Source organism: Sciurus carolinensis, chromosome 14, assembly GCF_902686445.1.
Source record: "Sciurus carolinensis chromosome 14, mSciCar1.2, whole genome shotgun sequence".
Taxonomy (NCBI): domain Eukaryota; kingdom Metazoa; phylum Chordata; class Mammalia; order Rodentia; family Sciuridae; genus Sciurus; species Sciurus carolinensis.
The window spans coordinates 78,519,364-78,545,534 of record NC_062226.1 but is presented as its reverse complement, the minus strand read 5'-3'; the positions used below and the strand labels follow the sequence as shown (position 1 = coordinate 78,545,534).

The 26,171-nt window shown below is 36.3% G+C and overlaps 1 protein-coding gene across 1 annotated transcript in view; it reads left to right on the top strand.

Annotated features, from left to right (window-relative positions):
* Positions 1-26,171, top strand: part of Gnaq (G protein subunit alpha q) — a 281,187-nt gene that overhangs the window by 84,947 nt on the left and 170,069 nt on the right. Inside the window, exon 2 of the mRNA XM_047524218.1 lies at positions 16,235-16,419. Coding sequence (XP_047380174.1) covers positions 16,235-16,419 — 185 coding nt within the window. The remainder of the gene's footprint in view (positions 1-16,234; positions 16,420-26,171) is intronic.

The following is a 26,171-nucleotide window of genomic DNA, read 5'->3' as shown; positions in this document are numbered from 1 at the left end:
TACCCCTTTATTCTCAAAAGTTACCCATTAGGGATGATAAATTATATGGTCATCCTGATCCTTAACTATCAGGACATTATATGCATTAAGTAATCCAATCAGAATTACTTCTTTGATTTAGTTTTTTTAAAAATTCATGTGGGGATCTGGGGGAATCATTGCTTTCCACATGGTTTTGTATTCTCACTGGGTGAAGGAGTTCTGTAACCATGTCTTGAAATACCCAACACAGTACTATAAAATATTCTTCTTGTGGCATTACATATTTGATTCTGAAGACTTAATCATTTTTGTTGGACAGAATAATGTCAGCCTAAAAAATAGGTTGAAATTAAAGTTCTATAATGCTTTTTCTCCCAAATTGATTCTCTCTTATGGCTAATGATTTGTGATTTATTTTATTGGTTTCTGGGGATGAATTAGGAGAGGAAAGGGAGGATTTTTTTTTTTTTTTTTTTTTTTTTTTTTTTAGTGTTTTGGAATTACTTAAGCTTTATGTTGTTCCAAAGTGGTAAAATCACAAGACTTCACACTTAGCAGTAGTTTAGGACACCAATTGTATTCTTCCAAAGTCTAAAGAACTTCAGTAAAAATAAATGGCTTTCAATAAGGTGAACTGAAATACATTCAGTTCTTTGTGCTCCAGGATTACAATTTTTTGCTCAAACTGAGGGCACATGGCTCATGCCTAGCTGTTGCAGGCATTAACAGAATTTGGAAATTTACTTCTGGTCCAGCAGCTGTTCTCTGGTGGAGTACAATAGCTGTTGCCATAAAAGACCTTAATGTGTATATTTATTCAGCATTTCTAGATCCTTTCTCATCCTACCTTTATAGTACTTGGAATGTGTAGTGGCTCAACTAATATGGGGGAATAGCAGGAAAGAGGTAAGTGATTCTGGAAGGCAGGAATGACTTGATTTGTACTCTTGTCTCTCTCAGGGCAACCTGGGCAGGCCCTGATACCCAGGACCCCTCCAGGCTGCCCTCTCTTCCTTAATGTACCCATTTCTATGCAGAGGGGCAGTGGACCATGTCAGTTCTATCTATCTGATTCCTACTGCTCCTTCCATTACATTCAAAACTTTGCATCAACCAGTGTCCAGTATGTTTTTAACCCCTGCCTTGAACATTTATTTGAGCATCCTTAGTTAGCAGCATTCCTCTTCCATATCCTTAGGAGGAAGATTTCCAAAATCATGTTTCTAGCTTCTACATCCTGCAAAGGAGTGCATTTGCCAATGCAGCACCTGAAAAGTGGTTCAGCTTCACCCTTCCACCAGGTTTTCTTTCTGGATCCCCTGATGGGGCTACAGGTTCTACCATTTTCCCACCCTTTCAGATTGGAGTCCTGATGTACTCTTACATTCCTCTTCCTCCCACTTTCCCACAACCACCGCCTGCCTGTTCTGTCTTAATTGTTAAGTCCTTTCTTTTTTCCTGTGTTCACCACACAACTTCAGGCTTGTACCTCCTGCCTGGACCTTTGCAAAAGCTTTCTTTGGCCCTGACTCTTTGTTCTGGGTCTTACTTGTAAAATGGAACTATCCATTCATGCCATGCTTCTGATTTTCCCAACAGACTCCTATGGTGAAGTTCACTCCTGCTCAGAAATTTTCAATTGTGCCTCATAGACTGTTGAATTACATCCAAACTCTGGCATGTGTTAAGTGGGAAAAGAACAAAGCGACTACACCAAAACCTACATGTAAATATATAGTTTAAAATCAAGGGGAGAGGGAGTGCATTTACTAGTAAGCTTATCTGACTGAGTTATCTGATTATTTTGGTTAACTGTTTGATAGTTAATTAGTGGTTTTATTGCTAAGATGAAAATGTTCTAAAATTGTGGTCATGGTAGCACATATTTGTGAATACACTAAATCCCTTTGAGTTGTATGCTTTAAATGGGTGAGTTGTAGGGTATGTGAGTTCCATCTGAATAAACAGAAGAAAGTTCATTATACCCATGCTTTATAAAATTCCTGTGTATCTGTTATAGAACAATATAAGTAACTCCTGATCTACCTCAGCAGTAATATTTTTAAGAATACATGATCAGGAGAAATTTCTTCACCTCTGTGTTCAACACTTGTTTGTGGAAGATGTAGACTGTTGTATAGTCATCCCATTTAAAATGTGGTAAACTCATAGCCTTTGAAAGACAATTGATGGGGAAGGTCCTTGGGAAAGCTGCAGGTAGGCAACAGCATAAGCCAGTCATTCATTATTCTAGTGTCAGCATTAGGCTTTAGCTTTTTGGTTTTTGAGGTCCTGATGCAACTCTGTGTGAGAGAGATTTTACAAATGTCAGGAAATATCACTCCACTTAGCAATACCTAGTGATTCAATATTTCCTTTTCTTTTTAAATTCATTTAAATATTTTGCATTCATTTTAAAAAATTTCTGTCAATTTCATTATGGTTCAGTTAAGTAATCACAGTCTGTGTGATGCCCTTCTTTCATTTTGTGCCTTCATACATTTCTACCTTTTCTGTGATGAAATATTTCAGGGACAAGGTTGCATACAAAATGATTAGTTTCTGTTTTCTGTTTTTGTTTTTAAACTCAGACCACTTTTGTCACACAGCTTCAAATGTTTTATTAGTATATTAGGTGAGTTTATTTTAAAAAATGACACACGTATATACAATCTTAATTTGTTATACTATCATAATTTGTATCAGCATTTGTAGATCTGTTCAAGAGCTATACATTATCTTGGGTTTTGATGCATCTTCTTTAACTCTAGAATTTTGCTTTGTGAATCAGTTTGATTGGTCTTAGACAAAGAGAAGCTCAGTTTAAACTAAGGAGGTAATTGGTTTCACTTCCCTTTTTATCAGTCAAATGGTAAGAAGTTTTCATATGTACAAACCTTAACTAAATGTTAATGAAATGTACCGGATGTACTTTCTTTAATTTTATTTCCTTAAGGAGCAAATCTGGCTTCAAGTCTGTCCTTTCTTGTTCTGTCCCTGTAGACTGTAAATTTCTAGGTGTGATCCTTCTTAGCAGTGCCTGCCCCCTCTCCACCCAGAAGGCATATTTCCATGTGCAGTTTACTTAAGAGTTAGGAGAAAGGCAGTTCTTTCTTGACCATTGCGATTTCTGGAAAAATTGAATGGTGAAGGCCCTGCTCCATTATCATTCTGTTGAATGACTTACTGTCCCTGGCTAGAGTGCTGGAGAAACATATGGCCATCAGGCTAAATAAATTTTAGAACAGAATTTAAATTAATGAAACAAACCACAGGGTAACTCTTTTAACTGGCTTGGAGAAATTGTCTTGACATCAATTGGTGGTGCCAGATGTTGCCCCTCTCTCTTTGGATGGTACATGTGAATGTACAAGAAGTATCATTGGATTGCTTTGGAGTAATTCAAATCTAAAATAACAGAGGCGTTTAAAAGTTCACCAATATCTACTACAAAGGGACCCTTTCCTCCTCCTTGCAATGGTCAGTGTTCCAGCTTTTTTAAAAAGCTGAATTTTAAAAATTATTTTTGTTTTATGCTTCCAGGGAAGTGAGAACCCAAATGATTTCCTAATGTATCTCTCCATGGCATAGTTATTGGATCTTCCTAAATTAGCCTTTTGGAAATGATTAGTTTCAAAAGTCCTTGCTGGGTGGTATTAATGCTAATCATGAGACCCCCCCGCCCCCCCAGCAGGTACTATGATTTTTGATGAACATCAACATTTCCCTCAAGTGAGAATTTTAAGATATGAACAATGCATAGTTTTGGAGTGTGTGTATGTATGTGTATGTTTCCTTTATGTGCTTTTTATGTAAAAGGAAACATTTCTGTAATTTTAGTTTTCATTTTAACTAAATCTTAGAAACTACATGAACAGTGGACTTCTCAAAGTCCCTGTTAGGTAAGTAACACTATAGGAGTAGATTTAATAGCTCTTGTTTTCCATAACACTGTCCTATCTTCCAGATCCTTTATTAATTTTATGTCTACGAGGCAGCTGGGGAACATACACAAGTCCTTCTTAGTATTCCCAGTGTCACTATTTGACGTTATCAGGACAGTATTCGCTTAAAAAAAAAAAAAAAACAACCATATTCTGCAATCTAAAAACCTGTTTATTTTGTGAGACATTCTAGATTGTTGCTTATCTAAATTAGAGCAGTATTTGGCTTGTTCCCTGTAGTAACTTAAATTTCCCTACCTCAAAAAATAATTATTTTTACAGGCTCAAAGTGAAGAGCCATGTGAGTAAAAGAAAAAAAAAAATCTTGACATATTAACCCTGACTGATGACTATTGTAGTTTTAAGTCGTTTCGAGTTAATATTTAAATATATGGTAAATGATTTTTCAATATGAAATTTTTCTTATCTCTTGAGAAATAGAACTGTTTTTTTTTTTTTTTTCTTAAAAGACTGTACAACATCATACAGAGAAGGAAAACAGTCATAAAATCTGAAAGCTGGAGGGAACCCTTGAGGTTATCATGGCCTGTGTGCTCACCATTAGCTCTCAGAGGCCAAGTGTTTGTATGGAGGTCCTGGTCTCCAGGACTGGGGGTGGGGTCTTACTTTAGATGCTGCTCTTTCCATGCCACACCCCTGCCTGTAGTTATCTTCTGGTGAATGTGAAGCGAAGTGGACGACACAGTTCTGACCCATCTTGAGCCTTTTCCTCTACTGTGAATTTTAATCTGTTGCTCTCCTTTAGGGAGGATCATGTGAGCCATTCTCTCCTACTTCCTCAAAGTATTTCCAGGTTTAATGAGAATTGCACTGTCCTTTTCTAAAGTGCATCTCTTTGTTTCCCACCCACTGCACTTTTATAGTATGCAGTTTATGTTTGTGTGCCCTAAAAATGTGGATTGTGTGCATTCACATTTTTTATTGCCCAACCCCCCCAAAAAATCAATGTTAAATTATGTGGGTGGATATTTAGTCTGAAGGGTTCCCATTTCTTAGAATGTTGTTCTGACTTGATATTTCTATGATATCTTCATGCATTCCAAATATATTCCATGAACATCCCAGATTTTTATGAAGTACCTATATAGCAGTGGTGCTACTTTATAAAAAAATATCTGTACGCATAACTTAAAGACCCAAACCTTTTATGTTTTCTTTAGCTAAGCAGATTTATCTCATAGGAAGTAAAATTATAACCCGGCTTTGCAGTCTGCTCTGACTCATCCATTGGCATAAGGAGCTCAGTCATGGCTGTGTCCTTGCCTTTGTTTGAGAATGTGGGACATAAATCACGTCCTCTGTGTCACTAGTGTCCTCCACATCAGTGCAGCAAAACCTATGGGTATACAAAAAGTGGTTTCAGTTGAAATGAATCCACATTCAAGTCGAATGTACTCTTTCCCCAAACCCTTTCTTCTTTAGGCTTCTCTAAGAATATAGCTACGCAGGTCAGAAATGTAGGTGTTCTTATTTCACTTCCTCCTCTTACCATTCATGTCTTATCTATCTCTTATCTAAAATATGTCACTTTTCTCCGTCTTCCTGCCATCTTGGTATAAATTACCATTGTTTTTTGTTTGGATTACTGGAATACCCTAATAACTTGTCCTTACAACACATTATTTTCTTACCATATATCAAACCATTTCTCTGGTTAAAACTCTCCACAGCTGTGTAGTGTGCTTAGAATAAAATCTGATCTCGTGTCCTGAACTGCAGTGCTGTATGTGATTTGGCCCCTGCCTCTGCAGCCAACACTCCTACTTTACCTCCTACCTCTTTCCTCACCACCCACCATGCCTGCCTTGGCCACTGTGTCCTTGTACTGCTAACCCGTCAACTAAACTTGTTCCTACCTCAGCCCCCGTGTCAGCTGGTCCACTGCCTCCAATGCTGTTTCCTTCTGATTTTTTTGTGTTTGGATCTTGAATATGCAGGCAATAGCATTAGTGCCTCTTCTTAGAAAGACTTTGCCTTGTTTCTCAAATTAAAGCAGTAACCAGGCCACTCAGTATTCCATTATTCTTTTATTTTTAAAATGCATATCCTGTGTTGCCATCAGATACGCTATTATTCATCTGTCAGTTGGTATATCATTGGTTCATGTTTGCAGGTTATCTGTTGAGCGCCCTGTGCTGTATCCTTGATGCCTGGAAGATTGTCTTTCATGTAGGACACGCCCATTTCAATTATGAATAAGCAGTTCAAGTTAAATATCTCCAAACACTGTGGCTTTAAAAAAAATGAGATATTTGCCTGTAATCCTCTTAACTCGTGACTCAGGAGGCTGACACAGGAGGATTTCTAGTTTGAGGCCAGACTGAGCAATTTAGGGTTAACCTTAGCAACTTAGTGGAGTTCTGTCTCAAAAATAAAAATTAAAAAGGGCTGGAACGTAGCTCAGTAGTAAAGTACCCCTTAGTTTCATCCCCAGTACCCCAGGGGGGGAAAAAAGTATTGAGATACTGGGAATCATCATCTCATTTATTTTGGGGAATAAAGAATTGAATCAGGACCAGTACAGTAAGGTGAGTAAAGTACTTGCCTCAGATACAAAATTGAATTCCGCTTCTCAGTTGCCAGTGCAGTGGGTCTCAGCACTGTTACCCATCCTACCTTGTTCACCATAGATTTTCTTTTTCTCTTCTTCTTTTTTTTTCTTTTTTGCATTAAAATTTTTTTTGTTCTTTTTGAGGTTAGTTTTGTTTTCTGGAAGTGTCTTATTATTTTCTTGTGGTTCTGGGGATTGAACTAGAGCATGTTAAGTACATATCATCACTGAACTATATCCCTAACCCTGGCATTTTTTAAATTATTAAAATGCTATTTCTTTTGATTACTCAGTTTTTGGAGTCTCCACCCCCAGCCCCTTATCATACTCTTTTTTTTCCAGTTATTTTGCATTGTAAATCATAGCTAGTGTTTATTGACTGTTATGTGCCAGACACTGCTTTACTTGTATTAACTCACTGAAAACTCACAGCAGAGTTGTAAAGTAGGTGTAGCAGGCCCCCTCCCTCCCTTATCTGTGGTTTCACATTTTGTAGTTTCATTTACCCGTGGTCCGCTATGGTCTGAAAGTATTACATGAAGGAATTCCAGAAATAAACAATTAATGTTTTAAATTGTCACTGTTCTAAGTAGCGCGATGGAATCTGATGCTCTGCCCTCCATCCTGCCTGAAATGTGAACCATCCTTTTGTCTGGTGTATCCACACTGTATAAGCTACCAACTTATTAGTTACTTTTAGCTATCTTGGTTATGAGACCTATTGCAGTGCTTCCATTCAGGTAACCTTATTTTATTTAATAATGGTCCCAAAGCACAGGAGTGATGATGCGGGCAATTCAGATATGCCAAAGAGAAACTATCAAGTCCATTTTGTTGTTGTTGTCAATGGATCTTTATTTTATTTATTTATATGAGGTGCTGAGAATCGAACCCAGTGCTTCATACATGCTAGACAAGTGCTGTACCGCAGAGCCACAACCTCAGTCCTCAGGTTCATCTTTAAGTGAAAATCCTTAACAAGGAAAGAAAAAGGTTGTACGTTGGGATTACTAAAATCTGTGGTAAGCAAGTATTGTCTATCCTTGAAGTTGTAAAGAAGGGAAAAGAAATTGGTGTAGGTTTTGCTGTCAGATTTCAAACTGCAGATTCGGATCTGCAGATAATTAGGATCTTTAACATTCTGGAATATTTTCATTGCTGTTTTTGAGAGTGTTAAATAAATGTGCAGTGAGTCTAATGCTTAGGGATGGAGATGCAGATCTGCTGGTTTTATCAGGAAGGCAACAAGGAGGCAGCAGAATGACTATGCTGGTGACATAGTTTAGAAGACCTATCACGGTCTGCATGTTTTATTGATCATTGGTTGGGAATACATAAGGGCACATAAACTACTTTCTGGTTAGAGTTAGATTCTCCATTATGTTTAGAAATACTTTTGTGACAATATGATCTTAAAATGTAGAATGATTTTGGGAAAAAGTTTTTGATTTGTAAACAAAACATTGCACTGCACATCAAAATAAAGTGTAGATAGATAAGTATAAAATAGAAAACCATGAAAGCTAGCATAAAATACATAGGTGTTTGAAATATTTAAAGAACATAAATGAAAGAATTCAAAAGGAAAACAGGTGAATGAATTCAATACAAATACTAAACTTATGCACAAAATGAAAAAATGATGTTGGGGAAATATTTGTAACCAAGCATTAATTTCATTCTAAAAACTAAATTGTTAAAAAATGTAAGAAAAACAGCAAGTCCTTAAATAATTGTTTAAATAAAGACAGGTTCATAGATGCAATACAAATGGGCAAGAAAAGAATGAAATGTGTTTCTTACAGAAGTAAGATGTAAATTAAAGTAAGTTTTTTTTTTTGTTTTGTCTCTCAAAATATGTTTTAAAAATTTTTGTGATGCTGGGGATTGAACCAAGGTGTGCTTTACCACTGAGCCACATCCCCAGTCCTTTAAAAAAAAAATTATTTTTTTGAGACAGGATCTAGCTAAGTTGGTGAGACTCTAGCTAAGTTGCTGAGACTGGCCTCAAATTTGTGATCGTCCTGCCTGGGTCTCCTGAGTTGCTGGGATTACAGGTGAGTGCCACTATGTCTAGCAAATGTAGCCTTCTCAAAGGAGAAACAAGAGAAGGGTCTGAATTAGCTGCTTACAACTGTAGGACAGTTATCATAGAAGGTGACATTCTTGGATCTAATGATATTTCTATGATGTTGTCCTAAGGAAGCAGAGATTGAATTAAAGATTTTTGTTTAGGGATGTTTATCAGAGCATTATTTATATACGTGGGAAGCTAGAAATACTCAGAATGTTTTATGCGAGGGGAACTGTTAAGTCATAACACCTCCTTATGATAATCTTCCAATCATTATTAACCATTTTTAAAGAATAATTAGTATGGAATAATTATGAGTATAATAAGTGAAAAATAATATAATATTGTTTCAGTTTTTTTTCCAATCAAGATCAGAAAAAATTCATTTACTCAGAAAAAGAGACTGAAAAGAAATATTCCAAATGTTTAAAATTTAGAAGAGTTTTCTATAATAAATACTTAGAACTTTCATAAATAGGAAAAATGTTTAGTATTTGAGGATACAAGATCGGAAACTGAACAGATAGGAGATCTTGATGGTTCTGGTCTGTCTTCTTCCTAATTAACTATCAACCAGAAGAACCCTTTAATGAGTCACTTCCTTCCTTTGTAAAATCAGTGAGTTTAGGGCTTCTTAGTTTTGTTTCTCTGAAATACACCCAGACACAGAAGAGAGTGAACATGTACTCCTGGTGGGAAATATGGGAAAGGTCGAGCAAATCAGCTCAAAGTAACCTCCTTAGAGTTTTTAGCATGAAACTTCATGTGCACTTTTCTGTTCTTCTCCAAACTATGTTAAAGTAGGGAAGGAGGGAGAGGGAGGAAGGGAGGGAGGGAGGGGGAGAGAGAGAGAGAGAGAGAGAGAGAGAGAGAGAGAGAGAGAGAGAGAGAGAGAAAGCATACACCATATAGTCAACCATTTAAAAGTGTACAAATTCATGGTTTTTAGTACATTCAGAAAGTTGTTCCAGCCAAATTCAATTGGGTTTTAGTACACAAATGTTTACCATGGGGATACTTAGAAAGCTCTTCCACCTTTGAGTAATCTTGGAAGGACTATCAAGTAACTTTCCTAGGAGGATTTAACCACTTTGAGATACCCAGGACTATGTGATCTTCCAATACTTTCAAAAATTTTGCCTGTCTTTTCCTTAAAGACAACTTAACTGGTTTATTCATTATTGATAGTTCTGGTTACTTCTGGCTTCTCTGTCCATTCAATTTCTGCTCACAGTCAGTGATACTAAGCTCCATTAATTTTTCTGCTGTATTTTTATTTTTAAAAACTATTTGGGACCTTCTACCAGACTGTGCTGGGGATAAAAGGTTAAGTGCCCCCCAACCTTTTCCTTCAGAATACAGGTTTGGTGACTTTGGTGTCAGAACTGCATAGTTTCAAATGAAGACTTACTATTTAAGTGGAGCAAAATGTGCAGAAGGCAGAATATATGTATTTTAAAGTGGATATGGCTTGGAATGTGGAAAACACATGGTTTGCGTTGGACCTTTATTAATTTACTTTTATCTCAGTGGTATTAATTCTCTGCAGGTGTGGGGTAATTATGTACTCAAGGTTAGGAAATTTGTCTTTGAAATATGTTTCTACTTTGTCCAAGATTACATGGAAGTAGCCCAAGTTCAGCTTTGGTGGTGCCGAGATTCCATATTTCACACTCTTGGCCTAAAACAGCAGACCTGAGGTACAGTTGCTTGTGAATTATAATTCAGCTCCGTGAGACTTGGGTTTTGTTTTTATCCATTCTTTACTGGGGTGCTGGCCAATCTGGAGAGCAGGGCAGGGCATTTGGCCTGAGCCTCCATATTCATTAAGGGCTTCAATTGTAGACTTCTGATGGTTTGACAACATCTCCAAATACAGTCATGAAAGACCCTGGCAGGATGAAATGAATATATTCATTGTTCAATTTTAAGTACCACAGTTTTGTTACTATGTTTTGACATTTCTTCTTTTTCCTCGGAACTAAAACAAAAAGTGGAAGTGGTGTGGTCCTCCCTCAGCCTGTGAAAGACCCTGCTAAGCTGTTTTCTTCCTCTGTTGTAGTATGAAAAGCACGAACCAGGTGAACCCTTGGAGTTCCTAGTGTCTGATTGTTTTCCAGGGCCCTTGTATGGAAATGAGGTACCAGAGTTCTTCAGAGCAGTGACAGTAGTAGTGACATTTTGAGCAGCACTTGTACATATGTGGAATTGTCCTTGGGAGCTCTTTTGGTAAGAGAATAGTTCAAGAAACCAGTTAAATGTGAGAAACCAGGGAGTCCATGATTTCTTTCAAGAATAAATGCAGATTCATGACCATTAAGAAGATAGCATTCAGGGTGGGTTCAATCTCTAAGCACTAGAGGAAAAAGAAGAAACTGATACTGTATGACTGACTGAAAACAGCCTTTTTTTTTGAAAGACCTAACAGCCAATTATATCCTGCAAATGGAATAAATAATCACTGTTAACAGAGATGCTTCATGTCAATGTGATACGTAGAGTAAATATGAATCTGTGGCAGCGCTTGTATGTGGAAATCCTGTTTTGTTGAAAAGATAGTGGCAAAGAAAGCCCAAAGTGGAATCATGGAAGTGTGTGTGTACCTAATAATGCAGTATATTCTAACAACTTATAAAGTAATGCACTCCACTGTAGGATGTTAAATTTATACTTAATGTTTGTTTTGATAATTAAATAGTCTCATTTTAGGCTATTTTGGTGAGCTGGGATAAAAAATGGCAGAACATTTGCCTGAAGGTACAAATAACTTTTTTGGGGACAATTTTTTAAAAGCTATATTTATGGAGAGCTTTGAAAGAGAGAGCGGGTTTTTTGTGGGACTTACCCTCAGGTGTGTTGCTTTTCTTGTTAAAATTATTAAATAACTTGATTTATCCAAATTAGCAAAAATAAGAGCCTGTCCCCTTGCTTGGACATTTTATATCAGGTCTCTGTGCTAGATTTTACTCTGCCAGTGGTCTTGGGAACAGAGTCGTATTTATTTTAGATTGCTCAGAGTTATTTGTGCTTTTCATTGCCCTGTACTGTGAAAAGACATTAACCATTACTGAATTCAGGAGCAATCTGCTAGTAGAAAAGTCTGCATTCTTTCATTCAGAAGCAAACAAATTATAAGCCATCTTATATTTTTCATGTGTCCTTAGAAAACATCATTTTATGTAATTTGAAAACAGTGTTTTTTAAGTGATTCCACTTTTTTCATACTGTGAGCAGATTATTTAAATAATTTACTATCTCAAACTGAGAATATTGTATAATTCTTTAAAAACAGGGGAAAGCCATATGAAATTAGTCTTACACACTTCTTACAAATAATTTATCTCCACAATGGAACTCCACTGAACAAAGAAACTGAGTTTGTTGCTTTCAGTGTTTTAGTTCCTGTACTTTTTTTGGTCTTAATTTTGATACAGAATAATGCTTTAATTTACTACTTTTATCATTCTCCCTGTAGCTTTGCATTACACAGATTTTCTCTTACCTGAAGTTTTGCCTTCATTTTCAATTTGGTGCATTTATGTAATAATATCAAAGTGTGAGCATGAAGCTGGGGAGTGAAATTTACTTGGAAGGGATGGCTGTTCCATTGGAAGGTGGTACTAAGATTCAAAATGAGTCTCCATTAATTGAAGTACCTTTTAAAATTAGGTTGAGTGGATCAAAGTTGGGTATAGCCCATTTTTACATGGTGGATAGAAATTAATTACTTGGATTGGGAGCCGCTGTGGGACTGAACATCCTGTCAGACTGGGATGGAACTTCTAAAGGCTAACTTAAGCCCTGGTGCAACCTTGCCTAGCCGCATCTTAGCCATATGGCCTCATCTGTCCAGGACCTTTTCTGTAGAAAAACGATAAAGACAACTGTTTTACAGAGTTTTGAGAGGATAAAATGTCAGTGTGTTTCAAATTGCTAGAGTTGAATACAAATTTGTTTCATTTTATTTAAAGATTTTTTAAATGTATATGTACTTTAGATGTTGATAGACCTTTTTTTATTTGTTTATTGATATGTGGTACTGAGAATTGAACTCAGTGCCTCACACATGCTAGGCATGTGCTCTACCACTGAACCACAACCCCAGCCCTCTGTTTCATTTTTAAGGGAGGGAATATTTAAAAGGCATGAGCCACTGTAGGTATTGGAGGTGTGTGTGTGTGTGTGTGTGTGTGTGTGTGTGTGTGTGTATGCGTGCATGTATGCACACAGATGCATGTGCTCTGGCTGATCAGTACTGTATTTATTAATACTTTGGGGGAACAGCTAGCAGCCCTGGATTCTGGTTTTGGTTTTATCATTTTTTCACTGGGTGACACCTGTTTCTTCATCACAGTTGGCATTCAGAAGAGTGTCATGAGAGTGAGGTATTGAAGAGAATGCACTTTGTGAACTAGAGAGTACCTTATAAATAAGATTTATAGAGAGAAGGAAAGAGGAGTGAAAGAAGGTACTCTCCATTCCCCGTCCTTCATTTTATTAATCTGCTTTCTTTTCAGTATTTGTACTAGTCAGAGTTTTAGCAGGAAGCAATGGCACATTCTAACTTGGTGACTGAACACTTCTTAGAGTTTTATAAAGCAGTTGTTTACAAGGGTATGGACCAGGTATAGGGAGTAAAGACTGGAAGAGTCAGGCAAGGAGAGGGAGCAGTTAGGAACTCAGAGAGGCCACCTGTTGGGAGCTGTAGTCTTTGGAAGGGGACACATCTGTGGTGCTCCTGCAGGGAGGGAAGGGAGTATGGGAGGGATGCCATCCCTCTTTCTCCTCTCTCTTGGAATCTTCTTCTTCTTCTTCCTCCTTCTCCCCCACTTCCTCCTTCATTATTATAAAGAATATTACCAAGGAGTACAATGAATACCCAGTGAAGAGCTGTATAAAGCAAGGTATGAGGGAAGGAACAAGGAGCCTCCACGTGGTCTCCTGGTGTACCACCCTGCAGGAACCCCCATGTGTTAAGGTACCTGGAAGCTCCATGACACAATTTCTATCTCCATCCATCTGTGTGGGTCCCTGATCTTTTTCATTCCACAAATATAGTGCCCGTTCTTTTTTATTCCACAAATACCTATGAGCCAAGTGCCTCCCAACACTTAGAAAATTTCCTACTTTAATTCTCAACAATTTTGCCCCATTCATAATAACAAAATTTAGGGTCTGAACAACCACTATGCATCTCACTATTCTGTGGGTTAGCTTGGACTTGCCTGGGCAGTTTGTGGGCAATGCCTTTTCTGGGGGTCTTATACTGTCAGATAGCCCAGGTACTTTGCCATGTTGACCTCTTCTTATAACCAAGCAAAAGGCAAAGGACAAGAGAGCTGTTGTTGAAACCTATAGTTAAAACCCCAATCTTCGCCTGGGGATATAGCTCAGTTGGTAGAGTGTTTGCTTCGCAAGCACAAGGCCCTGGGTTCAATTCCCCAGCACCGCAAAAAAACAAACAAACAAACAAAAAAGCACAAAAAAAAAACAGTCTCCTATGGCAGTTTGCAAAAAAAGAAGGTAGAGAAAAGAACCTTGGGTGTTTCTAATAACAGTAAAATATCTTTCCTTAGAGTTGATTTGTTTAAATTATTTTCCCCCCTCTTAATTCTTCCCAGTTATTCATTGGTCCTGTGTTCTGCCCCTCCTTGGAGTCTGCATTTTGTCATATGCACCCAGCAACTTGATAACTAGGTCCAAAAGATGTTAAGCATTGCCTGACATGGTTTAAATGAGGTATCAGCCAGTGTAGTTTATACTTCACCTACTACTTGTTTTTGATTTTTTATTTTTATTTAGGGGTGAGTATATAAAAATCCCTCAAGTGGTCCCAGGAGAAACAAGGTCCTACTACCTGGTTCTTTTTCTTTTTCTTTTCATACTATTAACTTAACAAATTAAGATCTCTTCTGTTTTTGTTGTGGAAAGAACTGACAGAAATTCTGGTTTGATGATCATGTCTACAGTTGATCCCTCAGATCAAACCTTTGGCTCTGGGATAGTGATAATGAAGGAACAATTAGAATTTTTTTATTACATACTTTTAATTGCTTAGAAGAGTAAAGATACTGGTTTTTTTCTTTAAGTTGTTGATTAATAAGAAATCATTTGTAGCTCTCTTTTTACTAGAGATTCTACTTTTCAGATACTTTATGTGATATTCCAGTATTCATGGCTGGGATTATAAAATATTCGTTTTTTTACTCTTTATAGACTAATCCTATTAAAATAAGCTAAGCTGGTCCTAGTAGTATGTACCTGTAATCCCAGTACTCTGGAGGCTGAGTCAGGAGGATCACTCCAGCTCAGGAGTTTGGGCAACATAGCAAGGTCCATCTCAAAAAACCATGACAGATAGCATTCACATTGCAGTGTTAAATTTATATTTCAAGAAATTCCGTGTAACCTTATTAAGTCATAGGGAAGTTATCAAGGAATCTCCTGGAGGACACTGGTAGAAATCATCCTTCAGTGTAACCATCTGAGGGTTTGGTGCTCACCAAGACATCTGCAGTTATTTAAGAGTGCTTTGATGAAAACAGTAATACTTATTTGAATTTTTATGATTGTTTATAAAGATAGTAATGAAGTGCAACCATCAGAAAAATAAAAAGAAATTAGGACAGATGTTGTATTCCTAGTTTCTGATTCTCCTTTCCTCCCTTCCCTTCCTTCCCTGCTTTTCCTTCCTGTCTATTGTTTCCCAACCTAGTAGGGAGGCAAAAGCACTAAGGCCCTTGGTCATAAGGTTATCCTGTGTTTCATTCTCTTCTTCTGTATTTGTAAATATATCCAAATGGGCATTTTTATTTTCTTCACATTGTTTGGAGAAGGCAAAGACATTTATTGTTTTGGAAATCTCAAGACAATTTGAAATGGAATGAGAATAGGAACTGAGAAAGGAGTTTGAAAAAAATGCCACTTGTTTTTAAAGAATAAAGTTTTTAGACCGATAGTTTTAGATTCTTTGTAGAATAAGTATATTGGCACTCAGAGAAATGATTTCCTCTTCTCATCCTTGTTTCTTCTAATATGGCTCTGTTAGGGATTACCTTCAGGCTTTTGGTAACAGAAAAGAAATATAAATAAATACTGTGAATACTTGGTTGTCTAGAAACATGACCCCTGTTCTTTCCAGGATATTGTGTTCTCCTTATATCCCATTTCAACATTAGAGAAAAAGCCTAGAAATTTCAGGCCCTTTCCCGCTTCTCTCTCTGAATAGCACTCGTACAAGTGTATTGTCATTTCCATATCCAAATCCTGACTAAGCAACCCAGAATCCTGGAAGCATTTCAAATATTCTCCAGGGAAAAGAGCTTTATCAAGTTTTTATTATGTTTAAAAGATGCTGTTGTCATAGTTTCTTACAAGATACATGGTTACACATCACTATCAAAATTCCATGATAATGGTTTCCAGAGAGGCAGCAGGTTTTCATTTTGTTTATTCTCTTTTGAGCTCATCTGCCTTTGCAGTGGACTCTGATTTGTCCAGTTTTACTAAGAGTTCACTGTGAGTGGTACTATCACTTGTAGTGAGATGTTCCTCTTAGCAAGTGTTTCAGGGATATCATATCCAAGCCACTGTGTCTAGTTCAGTTATAGGGAGACTGAGACAGTGTTGTGGTCTAATGTGCTACTGTTGTCTATATTTCAGGAACAGGAGAGAGTGGCAAGAGTACGTTTATCAAGCAAATGAGAATCATCCATGGGTCAGGGTACTCCGATGAAGACAAAAGGGGCTTCACCAAACTGGTGTATCAGAACATCTTCACAGCCATGCAGGCCATGATCAGAGCTATGGACACACTCAAGATCCCATACAAGTATGAGCACAACAAGGTAGGTGGAACTCCTCAGTGGAACTGTTGCAATGTGGTCCACAGAAATGCAGCAGTGAGAGTGATCTCTTCACATGTCTCGAATGCACAGTGGGTTTTTGAAATGTACATGTTTCATCTCATCCTGAGACATTTGATGGGTGATGAGTTGTTTGTAAATGTCTTTTAAAAAAAAATCTTTTAAAGTCATACTATAAAAAACGGTTTTAGTGATGCCAGTGAAAGACTGGTGTTTGGATGTTTGATAATAAATATAGAGGTTTAAAATTCAGGGGAGCACATTGCATTAAGGAGACAGTTGAATCATACAGAATGGTCGAAGTGTGGGAATTCAAAGAGTTGGTGGCCTTGCTTCAACCTCCCACTGTTTGTGCTTCCTTGAAAAAAGAACAAAACAAGCCGAAGACCATTCTGTCTGGTTTAATTTTGAATTTCGTGACTTCCTTTCAGTAGTGCCACAGGCTTCATTTTATTTCAACATGAGCCCATCTGTCACTTCCAATACCTTTCCAACATGTTTCCCTGCAATTGTGTTAAAGTAATGGAAACTTATAAAATTTCTTGAGAAAGGATGAAAAGAAATAAAGTGATTTAAATTTTTAGCTTTTTAGTAAACAGTCAACCGCTTCAGTGTCTAACATTTTTAATTGAAATAGAAAACTGCCCCCACTTCGTGAAAACAAATAAGCTGTAATTGCTTACCCTCTAACTATCATAGAGATTACATATTAAAGAAGGTTGGTGTATCTGAGGGTGCTCCATGTTGGAGTTTTTACTGAAGTTGCCCTGTCGAAAGCTCCTAGGCAGGGACTGGCACTCCACCAGGCTGTGACAGCACACACAGAGGCCCCCAGCCTGAAGAAAGGAAAATCTATTTGGAATTTGTGGAAAATGTCTTTATAGTCTGCTTTCTTCCCTTCCTGTTAGTCAGTACATCCCCTTATGGTATACATCTTCCATGGGTGCTATTTTTGCTTAGAGCTTATAGGTGCAGATCTTATAGAAAGCCTCACTATTTGTTGACAAAACATTGCATTTGTACCATACTTCTTTTTGAGTCTTAAATAAGAACTTTCATTCTCTTAGTACTCTTGGTAAACCCATAAAGGTATTTCCATTTTTCCATGATCAAGCAAGACGTTGGCATGCCCAATGTAACTGATAAACTGAGGTTGAACTTACAAAAATGAGTCTGGAGGTAAAACAAGGCAATTCTATGTACCTTCATCTCTGTTATAATCCAAAGACTTCTAAATCAGGTGATCTTAAAATCAGATATTTCTTTTTCTCAAATGTTTTCTTGAAATTCACTGGCAGTTTCTTATCTAAGTGATACTTTGGTAGTAAGAGTCTCCACAAGTAACAGAGAAATCCTCCACAGGTAATCCTCCCTGCTTCTACTCTGAGATGTGAAAAGAGCTGGGCAGCTTTATGAGACCAGGAACAGGGTACTGAATGACAGTAAGCCCCTTAGAAACCTCAGTGTAGAATCTGGAATAAGTGGCATGCTTATTTCCTTGTGGTTGTGAGAAAATTCTGTTGGAGGAATTTTTCTTTTTTCTTCTCTCTCTTTTTTAAGGCTAGTGACTTTCCCAGTCTCAATAGTCAGTTGATAATATGATGAATTCTGGCCGAGTTGCCGTGAGTGTTATGTATATTATTTACACACACACACACACACACACACACACACACACGCACACACACTCTTGCTGGTTTACATGTTAAAATTTAATAAACTTGACCAAAGTTTTACCAACAAATCTTCTTTTTTAGATGCTTGAAAAGAATCTTTTAGGGTCTTGCTCTGATATTAGAGTTTATAGGAAGATTATTTATTACTTGGTCATGTAGAAGATAGGGTGAAATTTATGCCCTGTTCATATAACACAAGGAAGAGTATTTCCTGCCATGTGTTATTTGAGCTTTTTGTGCCAATCCTAATTAAGTAGACTTTACTCTGTTGAATATTGTTCACTTATAAATTGACACCATAAAAAGTTATAATAGGAATTTTTTCAGATAACATAATTATCCTGTGCAATCTTCCCATGTCTCTTGGTCACTTAACAGTGTCTAATATTGTGGCATCAGTGTGCAGTGACCTTCAGATTCCTTACATGTCTAATTCCTTTTAATTCATAATATAAACTACTTCTACCATTGTCCCATTTTTGTCTGCATCAGGTATGTATTCTAAAGCATCACTCTCTCTTTGCTTCATTCATTAACTTCCTCAAGTCTGACCATCCTTGCCTTTGCTAATGCTTTATTAAGGAAATGTCTTCTCCTTCCTGCTCAGTGCAGCTGCTGCTTCCTCTAGGAGTTCTTTTATACTTCCCTCAACCTCACAATGTTGAGAAATCTCACCTCTCTTTAGCATAGCCCGTAGTGGAATATTTTGAGTAGCTCTTCAGCTTGTATTAATTATCATGACTTGGCTGTTGATCTTATTTTTCCTGACTAGATTTTAAGCTCCTTAAGAGTAAATCTCATGTCATTTCTATCTTGTTTGTGAAATTACTTTTAGCTTTGGGAATGCTGCAGAGAATACTGGAATTTTTTTGGACTCGCACAAGTATAATTGGGAGTCTTGCTGGTTGACTGGGGGAAGGTGACTGTGGTCAAGAGGAATCCAGATCATAATCTCTATACCAAGTGGTATAGAATGCATGCCATTTTGTAAACCTCACTTGGTTCTAGGGATTGCAAACTCAGGAAGGAAGCTTATATTTGCAATAAGTGGCAAACTTTTACCAAAATCAAAATTAATTTTCCCCCTAATGTGTATCCATTATACTGTTCTTGGACTTTCTTTACCGAATAAGTTATGTTCATAGGTGAGCTGCTTGGACTGTGCTCAAGTGAGTGAATGCTTATGTTTTAGGACTTCTGAACATACTGTGAGCAAGGTTTTATTTATTCCTAAATATTAGTTTGCCTTTTCTCTGAATGCAACCATTCATGGCTAATGATAGAAGGGATTGAATGTTTGCCACTTGGTCAATCCCAAAATACATCTGGTAGAAGGCATTTGACCATGAGATTACTCCTCATTTCTTCCTGTCCAAAAGGATGAATCCATCCATCAATGGTACTTTATAGCTTCCTATCCTAGCTTCCAGTGTTACTTTATAGCCTCCTATAGCAGACATGCTCTTCTGGTTATTTTTTGCTTTAGTTTTGAATCCAGTTCTTAATAAAAAGGACAAGAAATACTACCTCTGTGTTAATATGGCTAAGGAACTGCCTTGAATTACAGCATGGGGAAGTAACTCACAGAGTTTTGAACTACAATTAAGTATTTGTCTATACCTGGCCATTGGTATTCTTCCTGCATTGCCTGCTGTTAATTATTTCATATGTGCCTGCCTTATTTTCTCAGAATGCAAATGACCTTATAGTAAGCAAGCAGTCTTGTTTTATAATTGTCTGCCGCATAGTATGCAGGAGACGTTGTAGGAGCTTTTGTTCTTTGAGTAGATTATTCCAGATAGTGGATCCTGGCATCCCTTTGGAAGTGACTTAAATAATTTCTGTGAACAGTGAAATCAGATTATTATTTATGACAGTGTCAAAGTATTGATAGGTCTTTGCCAGTTCTCAGAAAAAAACAAAAAACAAAAAACAATGCTTCTTTATTTGTTGAACTATTGAGAATTTAGCCTCCTGCTAACGTTGAGCAGAAAATTTCATCTTTTGTTCTACAGGTCAAGTATCCCTAATTTGAAAATCCAAAATCTGAAATGCTCCAAAATCTGAAACTTTATGAACCAGCATAACACTGCACATGGAAAATTCCACAACATGAATCTTCATTTTGTGAAAAAAATTATTCAAAATATTATATTAAATTATCATTATCTTATGTGTATCATGTATATATGAAGCATAAATGAAATTTGTTTTTGAACTTGGGTCCTATCCCCAAGATACCTCATTATATATAGCAAACATTCCAAAATCCCAAATCCAAAACATTTCTGATCCCAGCCATTTTGGATAAAGGATAATCAACCTGTAGTTTCTCCTTTTAGACTTGGAAGTTCTGACCACCTGGGATCATTTAGCAACTTGACTGCAGCTACTTTTGACTAACTTGCCAGCAGTTTTGAGTGCTGACACCTGTTTGCCTTCCTCTTGGGGTAGAGGGATGTTCAGAGGACCAGTGGTACTGAACCTCCTGTCCTCCCTGAGCAATTCTAGGGAAGGACTTGTCCCAGGAGAGTACCTTGTGCTTTCTGAATTTTCTCTACTTCTTGAAAAATTGCAGATTTCAGAAGCCATTTTTCATTTTTCCAACAATAACAAAAAAGCAAATCAGTACAATTTTGAAGAACATACCAACTGATTCCTATCTTTGATCAATTTAATAAGAAATTTCTTTTTTTTTCCAACATGAAAGAATTTTCATAGGTTACAAAATGCCAAGAGGCTAATTTCATTTTGATATTTCTCACTTGTCTAATTAAAGCCCACAATAAAGGCAAAATTAATAGATATATATTTTTATCTTTTCATCTTAATAGTTGTATTAGGAAAATTCTCTGTTTGCATGCAGCCAAAAGCCAACACTACCTAACTTAAATAGAAAAATAATTTATGGTAATATGAGCTCATGAGGGTAACGGAGGAAAAGCAGGAGGACTAGACATCTAAAATCAGAGTGCCTGGGGAGCTCATCTGTGAGATGTGATGAACTCTGACCAGTTTCAGTCTTCTGTCACTTAGGATTCAAATTCCTGGGAAAAAGTACTTGTGTTGTCCAGCCTGAATTCTGTGCTAGCTCTTTGGACAGGTGAAAGCTAAGTAATATGATTGACAGACCCAGGGGGAAATCTGGGTACAGTTAGTAGAATGAGGGGAATATAGCTGGCACAAATCACAGACCTGCACTGCAAAAAAAAAAAAAGGCAAATTTATAGCAGCAGAAAAATGACACATGAATTCTTTATTCTCTATAGAAGCCTGTCCTAAAATATAATGTCTTATTCAGGGGAGTAGTGACTTAGTAACAGTTATATAAGAAGTATAAAGTTGCGTTTAAACCCAAGCACTGAATGGGTAACCTTGGGCTTGTCACATTTCTTCCCTAAGTTTTTTTACTCTCTCAATCTGAATTTTCCCATTTGTAGAAAGGGGCAAAAATATCATAGGGTTGTTTCAAGTGTTAGATAGATAATGAATGTGAAGATACCTTGTAGATGGTTTTAGAAGTTTGGGAGTTATAATAAGATGAATTGTCATAATGGAGACTACAAACACTATTAACTTCCCATCTTGGTTAAGAATAAAATCAACAGAATGTAACTTAAATAATAAGACCACACTTAGGAATTATATCAGAAAAAGTTTCCTTAGAGTGATAGTCATTAAAATGGAATACTAAGGAAGGTAGAGAAATCTCCGTATCTGATGTGTTCAAAAATAGAATATATTTTTAACATGTGAAAAATTTAAAAGTAATTTGACTAAACTGAAGCGAGGAGCGAACTCTACAACCTCTGAAATCCTTTCCAATTCTATTTTTCCTCCATATTTTGAACAAACAGATGAAGCTGCAGTTAAATTATTGTGTTATCTATCGTTTGAAACTTTTACCTTTCTAGAACTTTGTTCATTCTAGAATATTAAAAAAAAAAAAGACAATCAGACAATAAATAACAGATTTGTTTTGACAGTGATCTGTAGCCCACTGGAGGAATTTTCTTTCTTTACTTTTAAATCCCATAAGTGATTTCAGTATTTATGTCTGTATGTGTATATGTATGTTTTCAGAGTTCAAAAAAAGATACAGCCTTTGTAGGGATGCTAGTGACAGTGATTTTAATTGCATTTCTGGCTGCTGTGTACTATAGATAGCCTGCTACTTTTGCTTCCACAAATTTTTGAGATTTTTCTTTTTTAATAGCTTATAAAGGATATATTTTCTTTCTTTTTTTTTTTTTAAATTCTAAAGGCACTTCCTGGCCAACTTGATGATGAGTCATCCATCTTTTTCTGAGCTTGGTTGACCACTTTACTATCTCTCCAGACTCCTCTTGGGAATTTAATTGTCATTGAGTCTCCAGTAAATATATCAGGTTTTTTTTTTTTTTTTTTTTTTTTTTTTTTTAATATATCAGGTTTTGAAACCCTTTCTCTCCTTTCTTTTCTCATTTAATGTCTTTCACATATATCCTAGACACATTTTCTTCTTCTCATTCTGTTCTTGTTCCATTGCAGTTCTTAATTTGTTTTATAACAATGACAGTCATATAAAAATAGAAGACGAATATGAGATTCTTAAAATCCCCCCCCACTTTTTTTTTGTGGTGCTGGGGATTGAACCCAGGGCCTTGTGCTTGCAAGGCAAGCACTCTACCAACTGAGCTATATCCCCAGCCCTAAATCCCTTTTTCTTGACTGAAATTAATCCATAATCCCAAGGCATACCATATACTTATCTAAGATGAATAGCTGAGTTCATTGTCATAAGAGGAAGACTGAAACAAAAACTGAGCAGGATTTTTGTATTTTTATTGAAGTACAACTTACATCCAGAGAAGTGTACAAGTCCTTTGTAAATTTTCCTTTGTGAAAAATTTGCATCCTTATCTCTTGATCTGGATCAGCTTGACTGAAACCTCATAAGGCTCTTCATGCTGCATTCTGGCCAATAATTCAGGCTCCAAAGGGTTACACAATCCTGCCTCCTAATAACATTTAGTTTTGTTAGTGATTGAGCTTGGTATGAATGGAAGCATATGGTAGATATTACTTTGTATCTGGTTTATTGCAATCAACATTATGTTTGTGGAATTCATCCATGTTATTACTTATAATCTATGTATTTTCACTTCTTTACAATAGTAATGACCTAGTAGAACTTTCTCTGGATTTGAGGATATCTTCTATCTGTACTGCCTAATATAGTAGCCAGTAGCCACAAGTAGCTACTGAGTTCATGGAGAATTGCTTGTGTGAGGAAAAGAATTTTTATTTAACTTAATTTACATTTAAATTCACATTTGACTAGTGGCTACTGTATTGCATAATACAGTTGTATAACATTCCATTTTATGAATATACTAACAGTTTATTTACATATCCTATTGTTAATATAAATTGGGGTGTTTTGGCAATTACAAATAACACAAATACGAACCTTTCTATACCTGTGTTTTCGTGAACATAAGCATGTGTTTTTTTGAAATATGAATCTAGGATTTGAAATTGCTAAGTCAGAAGGTATGTATATGGTCAGTTTTAGTACACAGATATTCCCAAAAAATTTTCAAGGATGTACCAATTTACAGTCCTTCTACCTGTCTTTGAGAGTTCTAGTTACTCCACATCCTTTACAACACTTGAAATTAAATAGTCTTTTTATTTTAGCAATTATGGAGGCTAGAAAGTGGTATCACAGTGTTGTTTGTTTTAACTTTGTGCCTTTTTTGCTATTGGGCTTTCTGATCTCTCGCTGTTTTTTAGGAGTTCTTTGTACATTAAGGGTTTGGATCTCTGTTGAGTAAAAGCATTGAAAATTTATTCCCCAGTTTGTGGCTTACTTTTTATTTTCTTAATGGCTCTTCCAGTGGAAATAAAGTTCTTAATTGTAAGACAATATACTTTATCATTTTCCCTCTCTTGTAATTAGTACTGTTTGTCTTTTTAAGTCATCTCCACCTACTTTAAGGTAATGCAGATAGTATTTTGAGTTTTCTTCTTAATTTTTTATTGCTTTGCTTTTTAGACTGAGATTTAAAATCCATTTTAGATGGATTGTATAGTATGAAGGAGAGTTCTAGTTTTAATTTTTCTATATGAATGCCTAATTAATTCATATTATCCAAGGCAATGCAATATCACTTTTTCCACAAATAAAGTGAAAGTAAATTAAAAAAATGTGTGTGTGTGTGTGTGTGTGTGTGTGTGTGTGTGTGTATGATGATGATGATGAATTTGTTTCTGGACTTGTTATTCTGATCTGTTGATCTATTTTGTACATCTTTGTGTCAGTAGTAAACACTATTAATGACTGTGCTGTGTAATGAGTTCTTATACTTGGCAATAGAAGTCATTCAGCTTTGGTTTTCTTCTTCAGAACTACACAGGAAACTGAATTTATTCCCTTGTCCTTGAAGGTACCTTTAAGGAAGACTGTTTCTTTAATTAGGGGGCAGATTTCCTAGGGCAATATAAGTATTTTAATCTTTCTCTGTAACATATACATCTTCTATTTTCTTGAGGTCTCAAAAATTGTTTTCTTACTCAGCATATATCATAGCTCAGTACAAGTATTTAATATTTTTCCTAGATTAATATACATGTAAAAAATCAGTTACCTCATTTATGAAAGGTGATGGAGCTTCTGTGGGGCTTCATCATTTATTAGGGTGAAGTTCTTTCTCGCTCTAACATTGTGTTTAACAAAAGTAGGAGCTAGATTTGGTGCAGTGGGGATCTCCCAACCTACCTTACTTACACTAATCCCTTTATGGACTTTTTGTCTTTTTAAGTCATCTTTGCCTACTTTAAGGTAATGTAGACAGTCTTTTGAGTTGTCTTCTTAATCCTTTATTGCTTTGCTTTTTACATTGAGATCTAAAATTCATTTTAGGTGGATTTGCACCTCCCAAATTTGGCAGATTTGGCACCAAAATTTTTTCATATTTCCTGTCTTCAGTATCCATGGAAGTTAGGTTGAACAATTTTCTTTCTTCATCTCTGATCTCTACCTATTATGGAAGGTAGACCATTATGTGTGAATCAATGTGAGAACCAAAGTTAGGTAAGAAGCCAAAAGAAACTGATTTTTGCCCTGTTACCTACTGTATTTTAATCATCCATATAAATTTTTATTCATTTATCTGTAAAGCAGGTAATGGAAAGTAGCTTATTTTGGTAAGTGGGAGTATTAAGCACAGGCAAAACTCTTTACACACAAATATATGCACACACTTAATGTCTAATTATCTTGTACTTCAGCAATGACCTTTGGACAGTATACTGTAAAACTGATGGAATATCAGCATTTTTTCCCATATTTTGTGTATGTAATGACTGTCTTTGCATGTTTCCTCAGCATGTGTTTTGGGGCCTATCTGTGTTACACCCCATCTCATCTGAAAGTAGCCCAGGTTATCTTCAGCTCATCCACATCTTCCACATCCATAACTGAATTCATATTCAGCTAATCCATATTGTTTAAAATTGGGTGAAAGGAAGAGGATTAGCACTTGACAGCAGAGACTGGGTCTTCATTATTTAAACTTAGCAGAGTATTTGACACATGGTTCTACTCAGTTGAATAAATGAAGTAACAAATGTTTATTTACTGTGATGCACTTTTTATGTACTATGTGGCAAAGAAACACAGTTGTTGAGTCACACACAACTTGATTTGAAACCTTCCTGCTGCAATAAAAATTGCTGTGTGTTATTGAGACAATCAGTCTTGTGATTCCAATTTCCTTATCTATAAAATGGTGGTGATTATAATACCTGCCTTCTTTATAATGTGTAATGAGAATTCAGTTATGCATTGTGTGAAAAGATTGAAAGTGTTATCCATTGTTAAATGCAGATGATGTTCTTTCATTTAATCATTCAACTACTATTTACCAAGTATCCCTGTCTGCTAGTTAACAGAAGAATGTCTGATTTAAAAAAAAAAAAAAAAAAAAAAGTCAAGTTCTTAAGAATGGTACTGATTTGTCCAAACATATGAGAGGATTCTGCTTCAGCAACTTCTCTCAAGACTACTCTCAG